The 22,157-nt window shown below is 34.0% G+C and overlaps 2 protein-coding genes across 2 annotated transcripts; one reads left to right on the top strand and one right to left on the bottom strand.

Moving 5' to 3' along the window:
* Positions 1 to 2,676: 2,676 nt before the first annotated feature.
* On the bottom strand, positions 2,677 to 10,061 carry LOC137398219 (ankyrin repeat, PH and SEC7 domain containing protein secG-like). The gene is made up of 6 exons (XM_068084324.1): positions 9,338 to 10,061; positions 8,535 to 8,597; positions 3,726 to 3,905; positions 3,473 to 3,598; positions 3,248 to 3,360; positions 2,677 to 2,733 (listed from the first exon to the last, which is right to left on the bottom strand). Exons 1-6 carry the CDS (start codon positions 10,059 to 10,061, stop codon positions 2,677 to 2,679), a joined length of 1,263 nt encoding a protein of 420 aa, XP_067940425.1.
* A 2,806-nt stretch (positions 10,062 to 12,867) lies between these two features.
* LOC137398218 (putative uncharacterized protein DDB_G0290521) lies at positions 12,868 to 13,847 on the top strand. Its single transcript, XM_068084322.1, has 2 exons — positions 12,868 to 12,933; positions 13,212 to 13,847. The coding sequence occupies exons 1-2, from the start codon at positions 12,868 to 12,870 to the stop codon at positions 13,845 to 13,847; spliced, it is 702 nt and encodes a 233-aa protein (XP_067940423.1).
* The last annotated feature ends 8,310 nt before the right edge of the window (positions 13,848 to 22,157 follow it).

Below are 22,157 nucleotides of genomic sequence, written 5' to 3'. Positions count from 1 at the left end.
ATAACTTTAATATACACAGACTTCAATGAGTTTATTTGATATTTCGCGCATAACTCGTCTTTTTTCTGCATCATGTTATCCACAGTTGATTTATGCTCACACAGCAAGATCTTCTTTAAATCAGAAAGACCTGATCATAACTCATGAGTGACATCGCCTGCCGTACTGTTAAACAATTAAAGTTTCTCCTATTTCGTGAATTCTAATTGCTTTTTAAAAAACAGTAATGACTCCAAATGAGCTGTCTCTCCAAAACGTGTATCATTCAGCTGCAAACAGGTCAGGAGTCATCTGCCTGTATTGCTGCAATTAAATATATAATAAATATATTCATATATTTATTAGCGATAGAAATGCTAGTCTTGTCTAGAGTAATAAAAAGTGCTCAATAGACTGTGCCCAGAGTGAATTATACTATAATATTAAGAGCACTGTGATGTTAGTTAATCACTTCTACTTTGTTATCACCTTGTAAGAACAATTTTTTATCTGTCTGAAGCAAAATTGAAGTGCTTCAGCTAAATGCTCTAATACTCTAGTAGCTAAGTGCTATATCGTACTAAAAATATATATGTAATATATAATTTTTAGATTTATATATAATATATATACAACTACCTTTATAAAAGCTTTAATTTTGCTCCCATGAGTGTAGTTTCTATGATTAGTGACATTTTTATTCTCACAGTAAGTTAAAATTCGCAGGCAATTTTGCTATATTATGAACTTTCATAATATAGCAAAATTATACATAATTTTAAATTTAATATGATACAACATCAATATATTATAATATAGTATGATATAACATAATATAATATAGTCAACTAAAATTTAACATAATTTAAACAGATATAATATAGTATAAAATAATCAGATGTGATTTAATGTAATATATAATAATACAGTGTAATATATTGTGATACAACATAATAAATAATAATATTATAACATATCCGTTTATACAAGTTCATGTTGAATTATGGCATAATATCACAACGTTTGCTTACCATCATTAAAGTGTAAACTGTCTACTGTTTGTTGAATCTGGTTGACCTTGACCTTAAGGGTGTTCAGCTCACTCTGACATGCCGGATGCTGTAAGGTTTGCAGGAGATGCTGCATATTGTCAACCACTTCTAAAGAAAATTATGTTAAATGTTTATTTTCTTAAATATAGTTTTACTAATATAATTTTGGATAAAGTTCTACCCAGGCTTTTGAGGTGAGTATATTAATACTTATATACAGTTAAATCTTGACTTAACCGCCTCGGCATATGAGTTTTTGGAGTTTTTAAAATTTGAGCAAATGTTTGTTTCAGCTTGAACAGTAATTTGCAAACATGAAAATTAGACACGTAGAACTTCGGAGAAAGTTACAGTTTTACAAGGGAAAAGCAAAAAGTTGGCAGGAATGAGAACAAAAGGTAAAAATAAAGAGAAATATATAAAGGAGATGTAATTTAGCCATATCTACTGTAAATTGGAGTAGGTCACAACTATTTCTATTTTTCACTCTAACACTAGACTTACACATTCCTAAACCTTTGGTTTAGGACTTTGGTTTGAAAATCTCTAATGTGAATAACAATAAAAACATCTTTTTTACTGATTTGTATTAATATAGATTTTAAATATAATTTGTTTTTTTAATTTTTATTTTTTATAGCAATTTTTTTTAGTTTTATGCATAATTATTCAAAGCATTTTTAACAATTATTCCTGCTTGGGTCCGAATTAAGTTTTACAACCAGAATCTAATACTTCACGCTAAAGCGTCCACAAAACCAATTATTTTATTTCCTTTAGGTCCAATTTTGTTAAACGTGGTTAAATATTACAAAAAACTGCTTATGCAAAATCTTTCTCTCATACCTACACTACATTCTTTATAATTTTAACTATCAGTGTTACAAAGTTTTGCGTAGTCTGTAGTAAAATGCATAGTGACTGAGTAAATTTTGTAACACATCTTTGTGGAGTGAGTAGACAGCGAGAGGACAGTACAAACTGCTAAAAAGCAATTTGAAATAGAGGTGGAACGAAACAGGTTTTTTAAGTTCGAGACGAGACTCGAGACACTGTCTTGTAAAAATTCGAGACACGAGACTAAAATAATGAGCATTTGGTGATGATTTCACTACACAAGGACTAGCGTACTTAATATATAAAGTTGATAAACCTCTTTTTAAATTGAATTTTCACCTGGTGTAAACGATTTAAATACAACAATTTAATTTTGATATGCATGTATTTTTTGTAAACAAAAGCGACACAAACAGCTCTAAAATAGCGAAGTTATCTGTTTTTGAGAATTTTGAGCTTGAGTGATACTAATTATTATAAACATATTGCTTTGTACGTGCATATTTGTTTTAAGTTTTGTTTGTGTATCAACTGCAGAATGTGAATTATATTTGAATTGTACTCATGAAATTACATGTATATGCATTACTGTATATATTCTTATATTGAACTAACGATGTCATTGTTACCCGAACACGGACTATGGTCGACACGGCCTTTAGATCGTTTCTCCGTGTACGGGCAGGTTTCACCCGCAATTGGTAGTGTACAAAAGAGGCCCGAAATTTATGAAGGGCAAATGGTCTTTGGACACGATACGATAAAATACAAATATTTTACCCGCAGCAGTCTAATTTATTAAATCGGATTATCCGCAGGGCAATTGTATACGACCCGGTATCTGTTTTAAGGACACAGAACCGGACTACAATATATTAACAGAGCCGTTGTCAGGACTACATGATTAGACTCGGCGGCCAACATAATCAATAACAACAGGTAGTAACGAACCTGGTAAAAGTTTAAAGGCAGTTGCCTGCAATCCATTACAATATATGGAGTTGTTGTTACTGCGAAAGCCATGTTTTAACAGCCGTGCGCAGGCGCTTTAGTTCTATTTCCTGTCTCGAGTTTTGTTATAGTTAGGTCGAGACGAGACCGATACGAAACGAGACAGGTCGATACTCGAGACGTCTCATGTCTCGTTCCACCTCTAATTTGAAATTTTACTGCCTGATGGAGTTTGTACAATTTTTAAAGGCATTTGCTGACATTGCTGCATTTAAAGACAAACAGGAAATTCTGCCCTGTAGCGGACCATGATGGACAGAGAGTCTTATCTTCTGCTGATAATTTTTCTGATAAGCCGCGCCGTTACTAGCTGGTGAATTTCATTGGCTAAACGCTGAAGCAAACTCCTTCCTACCTAACCTTCTTACCTCCTTACCACGCATTGCGCAACGACTGGCAATTTGCCAAAGATCGGGAGCAATCACGTTCTCACAGGGAGTAGATTGGGAGAATTTGCCTATTGCCAAATGATGTGGCTTGCCTGTGAACCGGTTTTAGAATCCAGTGCCGAGACTGATTGTTCCTGAACCATGCACCATTTTATGTTTAAGCACTGCTACAAGTTGGTCTATGCAATAGGCATTATGACTGACCTGCCATTTGACAGCGGCTTGTTCTCTGTTGAATGTCTATTTCACGCAGTTGTGAACTGCTCATTTCTGCTTGAGTCTGGAGCTGTTCCATCTTCACTTCTTGTTCACTCATCTTCTTGACCAACTCTTAAAAGATTATACAAACCTCTAGTGATGGCGTTCACGAAGAGTGATTTAAACCATTGTTGTTTTAACAAGATCTAACACAACCTAGTTTCTCTCATTGTGGAGGGAAACCTGATTACATTTTTACCTTTTTGCTCTTCCACCTTTGGACTGTTCCGTGTTTCTAATTCAGATAACAATTGACTGATTGTCTCCTCCTGACATACCAGCTGCCATTCCTGGTTCTTTACCGTCTCTGTCAGTTCTGCGACCAGAAGGCTTTTAGTATCGAGCTCCTCCGAAAGATCTATCAGTGTTTCTTCAACATCTGGTCAATAAGCTATAGTCACAGTATCCAACATAATATTAAGTAGCCAACATCAGTTTACCCAGATAAAGGTCGATATATTGGAAGATATATCAACCTTTATCTGGTAGCATAAAACTTTTGGAAGCATGAAACTATTTCTTTAGGTTTGGAAGCATGAAACTATAGTCTGAAAATAATATTGTACCATTAAAGATTGATAAATTCGGGTTTGATAATATATTTTTGGTACAATTTCAATAGTACAGTAGGCACTTCTAAAATGTAAACAATCTTTTTCGGGAATGTTTGTGTTATAGGGATTTTACAATATACAAACAGTAAATTACATGTAAATTGCATAATTCTAAAATATTTCCAAACTCACCCCTTTGGCCATTCAAAAAGGAAAAACTAGACTTAACTTGTTAATTTGTTTGCTGTGTCATAAATGCAGTGCTATTGTTTGCCTCGACAGTTTTTCTCCTTTTTCTGATAATTTTCACTGGTTTAATAAATAGACCATAATTGCGGTAATTTTACAATAAGTTGATGGAGAGCACACATCTTCAACGTTCATTTACAACGATTTGTTTATTTTTTCTAAACAGCAAAGCCTATCCTGCAAAGTAAAGCTAATAATAAATATTTATACACCTACCTTAAAACAGAAAAAAAAGTATTTTCCTATAAAAATGAGGTACTACCTGTTTGTGGTCTACCTGTATCTAAGGGTCATGGTTAGAATAAAAGATAACTTTCGATGATATTAGAACTCATGAGACTCCTATTGGTGGACCAGCATTGCAACACCTTTACCAATCAACAGTTTTTAAGTATTTATTATCAGATGTGCAACTATTATATTCTCTGTATTGTCAACGCATCTAACGATTTATCACGACAAACTAGAATGTCATGGTGCTGTACATATAATAGACACAATTTTATATGCTCGTCATTTTTTTTTCTCGCAAGTGTGGCGAGATAAATTATTATTCAAATCAAATTTGAGAACTCGCCTGACTTGACACCTCTAAAGCAGTAGCAGTAGTAAGTAGTGAGTAGTGAGTAGTGAGTAGTGAGTAGTGAGTAGTGAGTAGTGAGTAGCAGTAGTAAGTAGTGAGTAGTGAGTAGTGAGTAGTGAGTAGTGAGTAGTGAGTAGTGAGTAGTGAGTAGTGAGTAGTGAGTAGTGAGTAGTGAGTAGTGAGTAGTAAGAAAGAGTAACTAGTACGAAGCAGAAACTTCACATAAATTATTTACGTTATCTGGAATTTACATCATAGGACCATCTATTGTACACTTTTTCTAGAAAGTTTTGCTCTTGGTAAAAAATGGTTTATGGAATATCAATCCAATACACGATCCAACTATATGCCACCATAATATAACATATTATATGACACTACATATTATATATAATATATATAATATATAATATTGTATATATATAATATATCATCCCACGACCACACGAGCGGAGCGGAAGTGTGGAAGTTTTTATGATAAATGCATGTGCACACAACTTACGAAAATTATTCATCAACAATGAGACGAACCCTTGGCTAGAAATTTCATCAACAAATTTAAGCATCGCTATGTAAAGTCGTTAAAGTATAATAACGATACAAAACACATTTAAACCTATTTAAATATGTTACCAAGTCTTTGTAAATCGTCGGTATTATCTTAAAACTTACCCATCTGATCGGATTATACACAAATAGACAGATTAATTTGAACGAAAATTGCCACAAAAAGCTTGAAAAGCTCGGTTTAATAAAAGTTAAGACCGAAAATTGAAACGCCAATAAAGCCGTGCGACCGATTGTAGAACTATTTAGTAGTGCGTATTTCACGAGAAAACCGTGCTCATTTCACCAGTCTATGGTGTTGTTTACTTGTAATCGAATTTATTCGAAGGTTTTTGTAATTAACGTAGACCGTTTGAGGAGCAGACCGATTTACAGGTACGAAATTGTGGTACACCGTTTATCAGCCTATGTTTTTTGTCCAATCACCGAAGGTTTCATTATTTAAAACGTTAGCCAAAATTCTTTACAACTTACGTACCAGCTAGGGCTGAACTACAACGCCCGTTTATGACGAGAACATCTTTTTTCATTTTGCTGCAGTTTGCAGAAAACTTTCAGAAGTGTGAACGCTCATACTTGCTTTCTGTTAAAGATCGCTATCAAAACCATTCTACATTCAACGCAACCAACTTTCAAACTGTGTATAGTACACAGTAGCTTGTCATTTTACTTCTAATTTTGCATTTCAGAGTTATAATAAACATATTTCTTTATTGTTGTTGAATTACATACATTACAGTAAATTAGGCCTACAGCTTTATAACACTTTTATAACAGCTTTTATTTTGCTGCAGTTTGCAGAGATCTTCGAGACGCGTGAACGCTCATAGGTTTTCTATTATTGCTGTATTACTATATTAACAATATTGGTTATTTTAATAATATCAGTGCATTTTACTTATAATATTGGCCAACATTGCATTTCTCCTACTGCAAGGGAGAGATATAAATGTGTAAAATTTTCCTTTCATTGTTGTTGTTTGTCATGACCAAACACTTTTTAAATAGATTTTCTAAAAACCTATATAAATACCACAACTTCTCGATATTGCTACCTATGACGTTTTGAAACGTAAACAAAATTGTGTATTGGTTTTCTATTATTACTATATTAATAAAATTGATTATTCTAAGAATATCAGTGCATTTTACTTCTAATATTGGCCAATATTGCATTTCTCCTATTGCAGGGGAAAATATAAACATCTTTTCCATTCATTATTGCTTATTGTTGTATATAATAACACCCACACCCAGTACATTACAGCTACCATTGCAGTTATCCTATTGCACTGCAGAGCCATTTGATTGCTAATATTGCATTTCTCAACCATCAGTACCCTTTATTTTTTGCCAATATCTCTGGCCATCTCTTTGGTCGTGGGCTGTATGACAGTGGAATTTCTAGTATAATATATATATATAATGTTATATAATACATATTATATCGTATATGATATAATATGTATTATATCATATATAATTCATATTATATATGATATAATATGTATTGTGTATGATATGTATATTTTATATATATTGTAATATATAGGCCTAACATATATATTATAATATATAATATATTATATATAATATTTTATATATCATATTATATTGTATAATATGTATAAATATATTCATATTATTATATGAAGTAATTAATAGGCACTTCTGTGGTTGGAAAACTATGATTTGAAGATTTAACAAAAAATAGTTTGAAAAATAGTACTACTGATTAAACTGAAAATAAAATAGAATAAAACACCAAACTTTGAAAGTTTGCTAATCATGCTGCAGCTTCCCCTTAAGCAGTCACCATTACGTAGACTGAGATATTTAATTGAAGCCACAGAAAGGGAGTGAAGGAGATTCCTGTGGAGACCGTAGCAACTAACACTCGACTAAATTATTCTTGTACACAGATTTACGAATTAAAAACACACGAACAAATGCATAAGTAAATTTCACTATAAACATCGCACACTATTTACTGATATTTATTGATCTGCCATCATTATCTATGTTTATTTTGTGTTTACCTAGAAGAATATCCCTAGACTGACACAGATGAGAGTTGTAGAAGGTTTCTTCAATCAAGATAATGTATTAATACTAACATAATTTGTTGCTGTTTAATATCAAGTTTATCACAAATTATTACATTTTTTTACTATTCATGAGTGATGACTCATACTGCCGTTGGAATAATCATATAATTCTTTTGTTAATCTGCCAATCACTGAATGCGCTTGATCGATAATTTCCGTGGCAGTTGCTATTAAGGTCTGTGACCTAAATGCATTCCTTTCATTATCATGGAGATTCTTTAAGGGGTTGATTTATCAAAATACTAGCAAGATAAGCTTTTTTTAAATATCGAGTTGAAACTGAGCTTACACAAGATTTTAGTAGTAGATTCTATCAGAAAGTATCAGTATTTTTTAACATTTGTGATTGTTTTGTATGTTTGAGGTGATCTGACTGCAAAGATGTTTCAAGATTAAAATTGACAAAACTTGATTACAGTTAAGATGCTCAGATCAAGGATAAGTGCAGTTATGTCATTTATAGTTGCATTTAAGCAAAGAGACCGCCAGAATAAAAACGCGTAACTCCTCAACTTGCAAGCAATAACCGATATCAATAATGAGTGAAACAGGCAGCCGCAAAACTAGTAATGCTATTTCGGTACGAGTTTTCCTTATCAGCGTTTCAACGGCGATCAAGTTTTGTTAGTTTTAATCTTGAAACCTCTTGAAACAATCGCAAATGATTAAAAAATACCAATGCATTCAGATAAAATCGACGAAAATGTTGTATAAGTAGATCTTTAATCATAAATAATGGCTACTTGTAGTTTTAGAACAATTTGAGATTGTCTACAATACCATGGATGTACCAATCTGTTTTTGTCATATGAAATGCTTAGCAAGAAAGGGCACAGTGATTTAAAATTGAGTTTGAAAAGGCCATGTTACAAAAAGATTATTTGGAGCATTTCAGTACATATCAATCATCAAGCAAGTAAACAGATACAATGTAACATAAAACTAACCTCCCAGCTTCTTACTGAGATCTGTAGTCTCATCCTTTGCGCATACTTCAGAGAGTTCACCTTCTGTAGCAAAAATACTTACACAATTAAAGGGTCACTCTTATCCAATTTTATTAGAGTCTTCTCAAAAGTTTAGATGTTTTTCTATCAGTTGAGATTGTGTTTGTCTGAGGTGATATGGCTTCCAGGATGTTCCAAGATTAAAATCGGCCAAATTTATTCGCGGTTAAAATGCCCAGAAGAAAAAAGCTTTCCGAAAGTGATGTCATCAGCCACACTTCCTGTTTGTCTCCCGTGTTATGACATTGGCTATTGCATTAAGGTCACATTGTTATACGTCTCTCTGTTGACATATATTTTAATTTGTATACACTCATGATGTTAGAATAAAATGTTGTAATGTAGCCTCAGATAGATGGCTATAGATGTTTTAAATGATTCAAAGATAGGTTGGGGAGAATATATACCATTGTTTTCCTCTAAATAGTGTGTAAACATATGACTACCCAAAGCCAATGAGACTGTATAGCTATCACTTATCAACAATATCCATGATTACTGAAATCATATTTGGAAAAGCCAAGGCAAAAGTCTTTTTTGTCGGAGTGTTTTAACCGCGATCAAATTGCATCAATTTTAATCTTGAAACATCCTGGTTGTCAGATCACCTCAAACAACAAACAAAAATATCAAATGATAGGAAAATATTTATACTTTCTAATAAAATGTTTGAAAAATTGATGATTTAAAGTTATACATGTGTGAGAACAATTAATTTTACAAGCAAGATAATGGCTAACAACCTGAAAGATTGGTCTTCTTGGCCTGAGATGCTGACGAGTTGATAAACTGTGCTGTCTGTTCATTTCCTGCCAAAACCGCTGAGTCATACGCTGTATTATTCTCGCTATCAAGTATGCCTAGTAAATACAATATCTGTTCTTCTATTACTGTCGCTAACAGGCATTTTAGTGTGTCCGTGTGACCATTCCAAGCGAGCCAATGAATAGCCGTTTCCCCGTCCGTAGATCTCATTTCTAACAATGTCACCCTCTGTTCTTGTGAAACAGCTAGAAGCATGCTCAATATAGTGTTTGTGTGGTTGTTCCATGCAGCCCAGTGTATTGGTGTATAACCTAACTCATTTTGTTCTTGTAGAAGTTCAAACCTTTTTAGCAAAGGAACAGCTTGTAAAATAATACTCGTTGCTTCGTTGTGCCCTTGCAGTGCAACCCAATGCATAGCAGTGTTCTTAGCATAGCCTTTGAGCATCAATATCTTTAGACTGTGTTCTTGGCCGATGGAGTTTAAAATAAATGAAAGAAGTTCGAGATCATTTCGGTTTGCACTAATGTGTACAGCTGTATTCCCACAACTGTCACGCGTGCGGTTTATCAGATCATAACGCTGATCAACTCGTACTGTTTCAAAACATTCTTGCAACTCATTTACACGAAGCTCTCCCTTTCCCGATATTACATAGTCTTTTAATAGTTGTTGCACTTGTGCCAACTGGGAGTCTGTCATGTTACCTGTAAAAAAAGCGTGAGAACTTGAAGTCACTCAATGAACGGGAAAAAAAAGTACGGAAAAACAATGTTTGATATATACTTTTGATTTGTGTTTAAATTTAGAGTGTAATTTTCGTATGCTGAAGTTTATGATTTATTTAACTAAAACTCAATAATTTTTTTTGTAATTCTAGAGCTCAGCTGAGTAAATTCAATAATTCAAATTTACATTTGTTTTTAACAGTGTATAAACACAGAATATTAGAAAAAAAGTGTGAAATTTCATCGCAGAATGTTTTAATATGTTTTTGGTTTGTTCAAATGTTTTAGCTTTTTGCACTCGGGGTAGCAGATTACCATGAGTTAACAATTGAACTGAATCTCTATGGCTGCAGTAATAATTAAAACAACGAAAGATTAGACAACTCCGGTGTGTCTATTTTTAGAGAAACCTTGTCTAGTTTTTCAATGAGTATAAGGAGTAATATTCGATAGCTAAACATAGTTTTGTAAATGTCTCTCTCTCTTTCGCAGTCAGTCATTCCGACAATGACTGACTTATGGTTTAGGCTTCATCACAGACTTCTATGGAACTCTGTTTACACCTTCTCTTGCCATATATTTGTGTCTGGCTTCCTCGACTACATGTCACACTTAGCTACTTCTTTGCATCTCAGTCTGAGTCTACCCTAACTCCTATTTCCTTAGTAAATGCCTTTCTAACTGCTTTTTATTTTTTAACTTTTTGAAAGCCGTTGGGGTAACAGAAATTTGCCCTGGATTCTGGAACAATCACTAACGATGTCCGTATGATTACTATTACAATAAAAACATTGTATGCCTATCCATTTTTAAGAATTTAAAGAAAGTGCACTCAAACTTTTATTTACGAGTTGCTGTTATAGTCTACCCCAACATACAATGATCAATGACCAATCTGATCAAATCCAACAACCAATACCCAAAGTGATTTTAAACAGACAATACCCAATTGTTTTCAGCTAGTGCCAGTGAATGATAAAAGTCTATTAAAATTATTAATAATATGTGACCAAATAAAATAAGTTAGAAAACGTTTATGAGTTGAGTTGGTTTAAATTGTACTGCATATAATTGTAGTAATTTACACTCCTAAATTAACTTAAATTAAATTTAAATGTCTAAAAAAATAATGAGTAATGCTAACAGTGTGCCAGTTTAAAATACCATATACATTAAATTATAGCAAGTTTTGTCACATATTTTTGTCATCGCCTCTATCTACATCCCTAACTTACAAAAATGCTGTAAAATACAATACACAAACATATAATTATGTTCCTGTAAGCTGAATTAACAATATAAACCTTTTTAATCCACTAGTACTCTCTTAATTTAATTGTTTACAGAAAATTTGTTTAGCTAAATTAGTAAAAATAGTTTAAATAATGCAGTTGTTTATTGCTACCCATGGTATGGTAATCCAGTCTAGTGTGCTGTAAGAGTTGTTTATTGCTACTCATGGTATGGTAATCCAGTCTCGTGTGCTGCAAGAGATCAACAATAAAGAGCAGAGAGAGAGTGTCTGCTCGATTATTCTGAAATAGGCACGGGTGTTAGATTGTCGGTAGACCAGACAGAATTTTATGAGTTCAAGACGCATTAAATGTGTTCTTTCATCTCAATCTTTAACCAGTTCTCCGTAGAGACAGACTAGTACCCTGGCTGTCTGGTGTGTAGTGAGAGATCATCAGGTGTAGTAAGTATGCACACAAATATTCCCAAATGTAGCAAGGTAACTATCGACTTCGATAGTTTTTAAACTTTTGATTTTAGTTTAGCAGCTTTGCACTCACTGAGCTAATCATCCGCCTTTCAGCCTTTTAGAATGTTTGCACACGTACCTATTCTCTATGTCTTATCGGCACACCTGATGGTCTCTCACGACTCACTAGATAACCAGGTTACCAGTGTGATAGTTGGGTGTGGTGTAGTTAAAATATCAATTATTAATAATAATTATCAATATCAAATATCAATTATCTTTTAATCGAATAAGAGATGAGCTTGTATATTATATCAAACTTTATTGTACTATGCTCTTGATGACTTGCTTACTAATTTATGCAGACTAATTATTCTTCAACACAGCCTTATACACCATTTACAAAACCATTGGAATCCCAGAGCAGAGTTGCTATGACAACAATTAGTTAAATATATGTATAAAAACCTTCATGTTTACACAGGATGCAAGATACTCAAACACTGGAGGAATAAGAAGAATGTCTATGTCAAACTAGAATCAACATATTAAGATAAGAGATCTGATCGTAAGAATATAAAGAGGAACTGTTCTTGACTTCCTCTGTTGGTTCTATAAACACTGCCACATTTTGATTTTTACTCCACAGACAAAGATATCTTCTAACCAGGGTACCAGTACGCACAATAGGTTTAGAGCACCGAACACCACAGGTGTACATGACTCTAATAAAACCAAGGGAGGAATACAACTTACCTTTATAGCTCGATGAAAGTAAAACAACTAGCAGGGACTACTTCAGTTTTATATTTACATTCAGCAAGACTCTTCCTACAGGAAATGACTCACAAAGTAATTGGCACTGCTAGTACTGATGTAAACCAACTACGTACTAGCTATCAGCTCTGCTTAACTTAAGTTATTATTGAGTAGATTTCTCCTTTATTAAAATTCTCATTATAACACTAAAAATCAATACTTTACCGCAATATAGCTTTGCATAAACGTATACATACATGTAGGTAAAGCAGGCTTAGCTAACTCAATAACGACTGCATGATCGATGATCCTTGGAAAAATGGGAATTGCATTCGGAAAATCCAACGTGTCGTTGGAAAACCCAGCGAGTCAGCGGAAACCCAACGTACCATAAACAGTCTTAAGTGTAGAAAGTTGTATTTTGTTTTGAAATCACCAACACTTTTACCATCAATTTGTTTTGAAACTTTAAAGGTTTTAATAGTAAGACAAAATTGTACTTTTTTTCTCATCTTTGAACATCTTTTAGCAGCTATTTGGTGTGAATTAAACACAATAAAATTTATTATAACAAAAGTCCCGACTAAAACAGTTTGAAAGTTAACAAAGCCAATTCTTTTTATTTCTCCGTTTTTTGTCAAACTCAAACTTGATTTAATACAGTCGATGTTCTCACCTACACCTACACCTACACCTACACCTACACTTACACCTACACCTACACTCACACCTACACCTACACTTACACCTACACCTACACCTACACCTACACTCACACCTACACCTACACCTACACTCACACCTACACCTACACTCACACCTACACCTACACTCACACCTACACCTACACTCACACCTACACCTACACTCATACCTACACCTACACCTACACTTACACCTACACCTACACCTACACCTACACTCACACCTACACCTACACCTACACTCACACCTACACCTACACTCACACCTACACCTACACTCACACCTACACCTACACTCACACCTACTCCTACACTCACACCTACACCTACACTCACACCTACACCTACACCTACACTTACACCTACACCTACACCTACACCTACACTCACACCTACACCTACACCTACACCTACACTCACACCTACACCTACACTCACACCTACACCTACACTCACACCTACACCTACACTCACACCTACTCCTACACTCACACCTACACCTACACTCCTACACTCACACCTACACCTACACTCCTACACCTACACCTACACTCCTACACTCACACCTACATTCCTACACTCCTACACTCACTGAGTTTCCATGCTGGGAGGTCAACTCCAAACGGATTCGGAGTTGACCTCTGCTGTCGAATTCGCACTTTATCGTTTCAACGGTTTGAGTTGCAATCTATCGATTTTCCATGACCAGCAATGTGCTCCTCATAACAGAACTTGTTGAAGTAGGCTCACTGTCAGGTCACAGTCATTTTTCATGCTTTGTAAACTTTATGCTTCGTAAACTTGTTGCACTAACTCAGCCAGGATACCTGATCAGAATTTTCTTTATAATTGATAATATTAATATATTTATATATCATAATATCCATAATATAACATAACAGCGACAGAATTTGCTACTCACTATTATACAGCTATTATTTCAAAGGTTGCATGAACTTTTACTTTTAGTAAAAAGAATGTTTTCTATGCTAGAAAAGTTAAATCAAGGAAGAGTACCAAAAAGTTAAATCAAGGAAGGCATCACCAGTGTAGTGGAAATCTGTACAATCGGTATGTTCAGTTATTTAATGAAATGGTAATAAAATAAATAAAAATGTAATTATCTCATCATTGTATGAGCAACCTATAATTAGAAATAATAGTTAAAATATACTATGGTAGTAGTATAATAAAATATTTTACTTTATTTTATTTTTCTGAATTTTTTTACTTTCTTTGAGGAGACCTTGACTTGGTTTTATCAATTCGAATCTATCAGCAGTGAGCTTTTCTGTGACGTCAACTGTTAATCACACTGCGAATGCCTTCGCACAACTTTTGCTTAGCAAAATACCATCATACAATATGTATCTGTTCCGATTTTACTGTTTCAATGATTCGAGGTTGAAGAAACTTCGAATTCATCCAAACCATGAAAACCCAGTAAATGTAAATGATCTGCTCAAAGAACGTTTTCGTTACAAAGATGTTATTTTACATGTATACAAAGCATAAAATACTTGTAATCTGCCTCAGCCATTTTAAAATCATACCAAACTCTCCTCTTTGGCTCATCAAATTGAAATCAACCAAGCCTAACAACCTAATTGAATGTATAATAATTGTGGTATTATTGATTTGTATTGAACACTTTTCTTTTCTTTACCAAGGTTTAATAAAAAAGTAATTAATTACAGTTACAATAAATTCCATCCCATATCTTTATCGTCACGTTTATCTCCAAACCCAGTCATCTCTGATTTATCACTTGGTTTATGATACCTGTTAATGCTAACCAAATTTAAACTTCTTGGCTTAAAACTTGTCGTTTAGCAACCTGATGAAGCTGAGTCACGGTATGAAATTGTCTTCTCTTCATCAATTGCTTCTAGTATGTCATTGACTACATTCTAAGAGTAAATGCAGATTGTGAACAGCAATTAGCTTTTAAAAGTGTTAGGTGAAGTTTTTGTTATACTTTCAACATGGTCATAATTCTCACATATGCATTAATAGTAAATTTCTACTGGCTTCTTTATTTGCAGACAGTAGACAATTCCAATCTAATGTCCTTAACATAATATATGGCCATGCTTTAGACTGTTTTATCTGATCTTTAACAGCAAAAACCGAGTTATGATTGCATTAAAATGGGATTTTCCAGCATGATGTAAGATCAAGCAAATATCTTCACATGCCATGAACTCATAGCATACAAAATCTCAAAATTTCCTCAAAGAATCGCAAAGACGTTAGTTTAAGTAAAAAGGTTAAAATGTGTTAAAAATATACCACATAAAAATACCTTAATCTAAAAATAGATTAATCTAAAAGCTGTATACTCTAAAAGAGTTGACAGCTTTTAGAGTAGACAACTCACCTCTTCCCATTTTTACTTGCTGTATATTTAAGGCTGTTTGGTTGTTTGAAATCTAAAATTATATTGATGAGTACAACTTTGAAAATTTTTAAACTTTGAAAATCCCTACTAAATTAATTCAGATTTATACAAACGCTATTATCATCATTATTTTAATATAATAATCTGCAAAACTAGTTCAATAGTTATCATAGGTTTACGGGTGTAATACAAATTAATTAAACTATGATAATTAACTAATTTTAAAAAAATTTAAAAATATTTTTGAAAACATCAAAAACCAAGGATTAATCAAACAAATAATTAATTACAGTTAAAATAAATTCCATTCCGTAGCTTTATCATCACCTTTATCTCCAAATTCATTCATTTCTGATTTATCATTTCTGTTCCCATGTCTCTACAGTCTGTTCCCATGTCTCTACAGTCTGTTCCCATGACTCTACAGTCTGTTCCCATGTCTCTACAGTCTGTTCCCATGTCTCTGCAGTCTGTTTCCATGGCTCTACAGTCTGTTCCCATGTCTCTACAGTCTGTTCCCATGTCTCTACAGTCTGTTCCCATGTCTCTACAGTCTGTTCCCATGGTTCTACAGTCTGTTCCCATGTCTCTACAGTCTGTTCCCATGTCTCTACAGTCTGTTCTCATGTCTCTACAGTCTGTTCCCCTGTCTCTACAGTCAAGCACAGCAAGCAATAAGACATCTTCTTACAAACTGTCAATAATTTTTATTCATTTTCAATTTTATTTGTTAAAAAATAAGTTTTCAGTTTTGAAATTGTCAATAAACTTTCAACAATTTTCTTTCTTGCCAAAATAGTTTGCGCAGTACAGTAAAGTCCAAAGAATTATTTACCAAGCAAATTTGATCTTTGACATTCAATTAGATACATATATGACTCTATATTAGAAATATTAGAAAATTATATATTAGAAATATAAATATATATGACTCTATATTATATATAGACTTATATATACAATATATATGTATATATAAGTATATATATATATATATATAAATAATTTCTGCCCGACACGTAAGACGTATTAATCCTCTCAAAACTAAACATAATTGGATACGTATGTAAGCTAGCAGTGCTACCCGGTGTTGCCCTGGTATTAAAAATCAGCTTATAAACAATGAGAGGTAATGGAAATTGCTTGCCACTTGCTAGTGTCTTAACTGGCCCTTGCTAGTGTAATGCATGAAACTCCCCCAAACGAAAAGAGGGCAGAGCCTACCACAAAGCCAAATGTGTAAAAGGACTGCACATTAATCCTGAATGCCTCAGTAAAATTTCCAATAACGTACAACCTTTATATACATGGCGGTTACAAGTTCTCGCAAGGAAAAAAAATTTGATGTTTATTAACTTTATTTTGACTGTAAAATATTATGGAAGTAAATTTTTATTTAGATTTGCTTGAAAAATTTACAATTGCAATTACAGGGATGCTTGCGCCTGACACTTTGTTATTCTATAACATGTTTGTTGTCAAATATATTGTAACTGTGATTACTACAACTTATTATTGTTGCGGGAGAGTTTTAGTTGGTGAAAATAAGTAATTAAGTAAAGAAGCTAGAGCTTCCACCAGGTTAAGTCATAGAGTGCCTGAAACATACAATGTAGGTTTTTTCACAATAATGTATTTTGGAAATTTACAACGTTATGTTGTTATAAGTGAAGGTTTGACTGTTCTACAAATAGTTTTTTCTGAAAAGAAATAAAGATGAAAAATAACTAACAATTTAATGCTTTTTAATTTTTAAAAAACTTTGTGACAGCTAAAATAGTAAAAAACCAGGGACATTTAATAGTCCCTGGTTTTTAATATTGTTAAAATATTAAATATAGAAAATTAGTCTTATATATATATATATATATATACAGTTTTTTAAATATTTTTCAAAGATTTTTGCTAATAAAAAATTGATGCCTTGAAAAACCTAAACCAAACAAGATGTACACTTAAAACTATTTTCAATGTTCAGAAAATTATAAAATTTTTAAAAGTTTTTTGCGCCAAGTTGTTTTACAAAATATTATTTTTCAAAAATAGCATGAAAAAATTATTAAAAATAAAATAAAGAAGTATTTTTCTTTTTTGATATTATTAAATTTATGAAATTGAGTTTAAATGCTTCATATTTTTTTAAATACTGTGACCGCTTTTCCAGTCTACTAATAAAATTGAGTTGCTTGCAAAAACCTAAACCAATTGACGTAAACATTTAAAATTATTTTAATTAATTGGGAGATATTTTGTAAATTTTCTGTGTTAACTTGTTGCTAGTAGCGTTCTGACTGGTCTACAGATAACAATTTCTGCAAAAGATTAAAATTGAAAGTAATTAAGATATTGATAACGTGAGTGAAATAAAACTTAATTCATTGAAATAAATTTACTAGTCTACGATTTAATGCTTATTAACACGGCTGACCAATTTGCGGAAGAATTTACAAATAGTTGTACAATAACAAAATATTTAAAGCATGAAACCACAAATTTTCAATATTTTATTAAGTTAACTTGAACCTGTTCAAATTTAAAGTTTGCAGCTTACATTTATAGGAAATGGCTGATGATATGGATGATAATATGGAAGCCACTTCAGAATCCAGTGAAGATTCTGATGCTATGAGAACGAAGACATTTTATAATACGACTGATGTTGAACTACAGGTCATAAGCAACGCTAGGAATGGAACAGTCTATACTATAGCAGTAATGGATGAGGTAGAAAAAGAAATACTTCTGTTTATCGTTTGTAACTTCTTCCAAAATAAAATGAGAGTGTATGATCTTGAAGGAAAAGAACTGTTAATGGCGGATTCACTGGTGTTTACTGACTCCACTCTAGTATGGTATAACAGTGCACAAATCGGAGATTTATACTCTGACAATTTTTACATGAATGAAATGTGCCTTACTACACGAGGAGTTAACCCAAGTATATATATCGCGAGTTTGCCATCTATACAGAGTGGAATTCGTAAGACTCGTGTTACAGAGAGCAAAATAACATTAAGCGACCATCATGAGGATGATCCATCTGCAGTCGTAGACGTTCAATATCCAGGATTAAAATCAATATTACACATAGACAGTTGGTTACCACCTGACGACAAAAAGATAATACTTGTATACGCTTGTCAGCTTTCCCTCACCGAATATCGAATACCTAAGCTTACTTTCCCAGAAGTGTCTATCTCTGTTAAAAAGCCAGGGTGCCAGCGATGCGCAAACAATGAAGGCCCTACTTTTCAAACGTATGTACCAAATTGGCATGCTAGCCTTCCCTGTAGCTTCATGATACGAGGAGCTGGACTTAACCGTCAAGACAAATTCTACTACTATGACCTAATCAATTTAGACACGAGTATTACTGACTTCACATTGCAACTGGGATACACACCAAACAGGGAGGAAAAGTTAAGTTTAGTTGACAGCACGGGGAGGGTGCGTTACTCCATCACTGACTTTGCTAGGACATCAACATCACTTAAGGTTCTCTCTGAAAATGGTTACTTTGCTGGTGAATACAATACTGACACCAAAAGCTTCTATGCACCTCCCGGTACACAAAAGCCTTATACAGTTCGGGAGGAAGAACCCAAGTATCCGTATGAAGAAAGATGGGGCAAAGCCTCTAATTTTTACATTGAGCCTGACGTGGCCTTGGTTACTAGATATCACTGCGGGGTGGCTGTCATATTTATCAAAAATGATTTACCTGATATGCACAAAATACTTATTATGGCTTTTGCAATGAAAGCCTTTATTCATCATTACAAGTTTAACTCCACATTCCCTATGCCCCTTATAAACTATCTTCATAATGGACCTCAGCATGTAATTTGTGGCAATTGCCTGATTTCAAACCGTTGATCGGTTTTAGTCGCTTCACCTAAAATGTTATAATAATATGAATGACAGCAAATAAAAAAATGTTATCAACTAAAATAAATGCAGCACTTTTTAGAAATTTGTTTTTAATCAAATCTTGCTTTATCCTTCAAACATTTTCAACTAGTAACATGAGCATTTCTTGGATTGTAAAGCAAAGGCATCTTTTTTAAAATTTCGCCAACATTTGTTTTAATAATTCCCACACAATACCTCATTTGCTTTTCTGGTTGATCTTCTTTAATATTACACTCTTTTGTAATCTATCATTTCTAATTCATTGTGCCATACATGTATGTGCTTGTCTATTTTCCAGAGCTAACATGATGCTATATATTTTATACTAGTAACATAAGTTTCTTTTAAAGGTTGACTTGCAACAAAATTCACATTACAGGTATTTGGTATCGAAAGATCTACTATGTCTTACTCTGCTGTGTTGTAGGTGCAAAATATGTGTAAATGTGATTACAAGCTCTTAAAAGTTCAAAACGAACAGTTGACCGCAGCCATCACGAAACCGTCGTAGATCGGAATCAGTTTCTGACGTAGTCAGTAAATTTGGTTACGGTTTTGTCACGTGATATTCTCACATGAATTGAAAGGTCAATAAAAGGCTCAATATAAAACTTTTCAAAGCACTAGTTTATGACAAACACTTCGGGTTTACCGAAGACCCCTTATCAAATATAGATGCTCGCTGAGCTACAGCTTTGTTTCGGCTTGGTCTAATCGTCTAGTCGTAATCTGATCATGTGACCCATACTTTGCCGATAATTTCTGCAGCATTTTTTGATTATCACAGGTGACCAACAGGCTTGCCATGTTTATCATACAATGATATGTACTCCTTCGAGCTAAGGTAAAAAGATTAAACGAATTTTCACGGTAGGTATAAGATATCAGTGCTGAAAGTGACAGCATTACAATGGCGATAAAATAGATGCGTAAAAACAATAGACATGATTTTATTAATGCATGAAGTATATTTGTGAAAACATTTCGTCGAATGAGATTGTGTGAAAGTGTAAACAGAAGCCATCTTGTACAACTACGTCCCATTTGAGCCGTTTTGGAAAGAAATTCTAATCTACGGCAGTTTTGTGACGGCGGCGATTAACTGTTCGTTTTTGAGCTTTTAAGAGCTTGTAATCACCTTTCCACATATTTTGCACCTTCAACACAGCAGATTAAAACATGGTGAATCTTTTGATACCAAATAGCTGTAATGTGAATTTTGTTTCAAGTCAACCTTTAAGGTTTTCCTCACAATACTTTTGTTCAACCAGAGGGTCAAATGTGGTCAATAATTAAGAATAATTTTGTAGTTGAGAATTGGTACATACATATGTATTCATGAACGTACATACATGCCTACAACTAGCATACATATGCACATCATATGTACATTATACAGGCACATGGCATACGTACATACAAGCATACATGCATACATACTTACGTATGTTTGTATGTATGTTGTGTCCCTGTATAATGTACATATGATGTGCATATGTATGCTATATGTACGTATATAAGGTTAGGCAGGCGCAAACCTCAAGAGAGAAGAAAGAAGTGACCGGCCATTTCACTGAATAGCCATAAGCCAACTTGACATCCTAGAGCTACCTCTGCCAAATTGGCAGCCAACAGAGGTTCCCGCTATCATCGGACTGGCCACTTCAGTTAGCTCGCCACCAATGCTGGTTCCTTCTTAAAACTGACTTGCGCAGACTCTGGGGTGTCAGACAGCTGGTCTATTACTATGTGACTGGCAATATAAAAAGACTCAGCAGTTGTTGGAAGATAGCCAGCACTGAAGCAAGTTGATAAAAATGACAGCGGACCTAGTCCATACCTGAAAATAAGTATGCACATATATATGTATGTATGTACATATATATGTACATACATATATATGTACATACTTACATACATACACACATACATGCGCACATACATGCACACATACTTGTTGTAAATGATGTGCTGTGACCACTTACTGTTCTACAAAAAAACCACAAAACTTTGAGTATATACGGCAATATACATGCATCATATACATTTGTTTTTTGCAACTTTATAACTATGTACAAAGTATGTTTGCTTATCAGACAACTGTATGAAATGAGTCTTCACCGCGCTCTGCTAACCTCTGCCTGATGGTTCATTTTATATTGTAAATGTTGGCAGGCTCCGCCCCTTTCCCCGGGAAGTCCGACTCGGCAGTAGATCAGTCCTCCATGGGCCGGTTCGGTGGCAGGTAGGTCTTTTATCTGCTGACTAGGTAGCAGGTCAACCTTGCCGACTCAGTGGTCGGTCTGGCTGTCCTCACCAGCTAACAGCCAGCCGGTTGTACTTCTGGCTGGGTTGAGGGTCGGCTTGGTCCTTCTTTGCTTTGGTTTGGAAAGCTCATCCAAGTCTCTGGCAGCTTGGAGGTACAGAGCTGTTCTCTTGATACTTCCAGCCAGTTGGGATGGATCTCCTTGGTCTTTGTCTTAGCAATCATTTGGTGCCACACTCTCCCTATCTCAAGGCCATAGATTTGTCTAACTCACGTTTAGATGGAGTGATTAGCTGAGCCGAAAGCCAGTGTTGCTTGACCCTATA

This window comes from Watersipora subatra, chromosome 6 (assembly GCF_963576615.1).
Source record: "Watersipora subatra chromosome 6, tzWatSuba1.1, whole genome shotgun sequence".
In the NCBI taxonomy this organism is placed as follows: domain Eukaryota; kingdom Metazoa; phylum Bryozoa; class Gymnolaemata; order Cheilostomatida; family Watersiporidae; genus Watersipora; species Watersipora subatra.
This window is presented reverse-complemented; position numbering and strand designations above follow the sequence as displayed.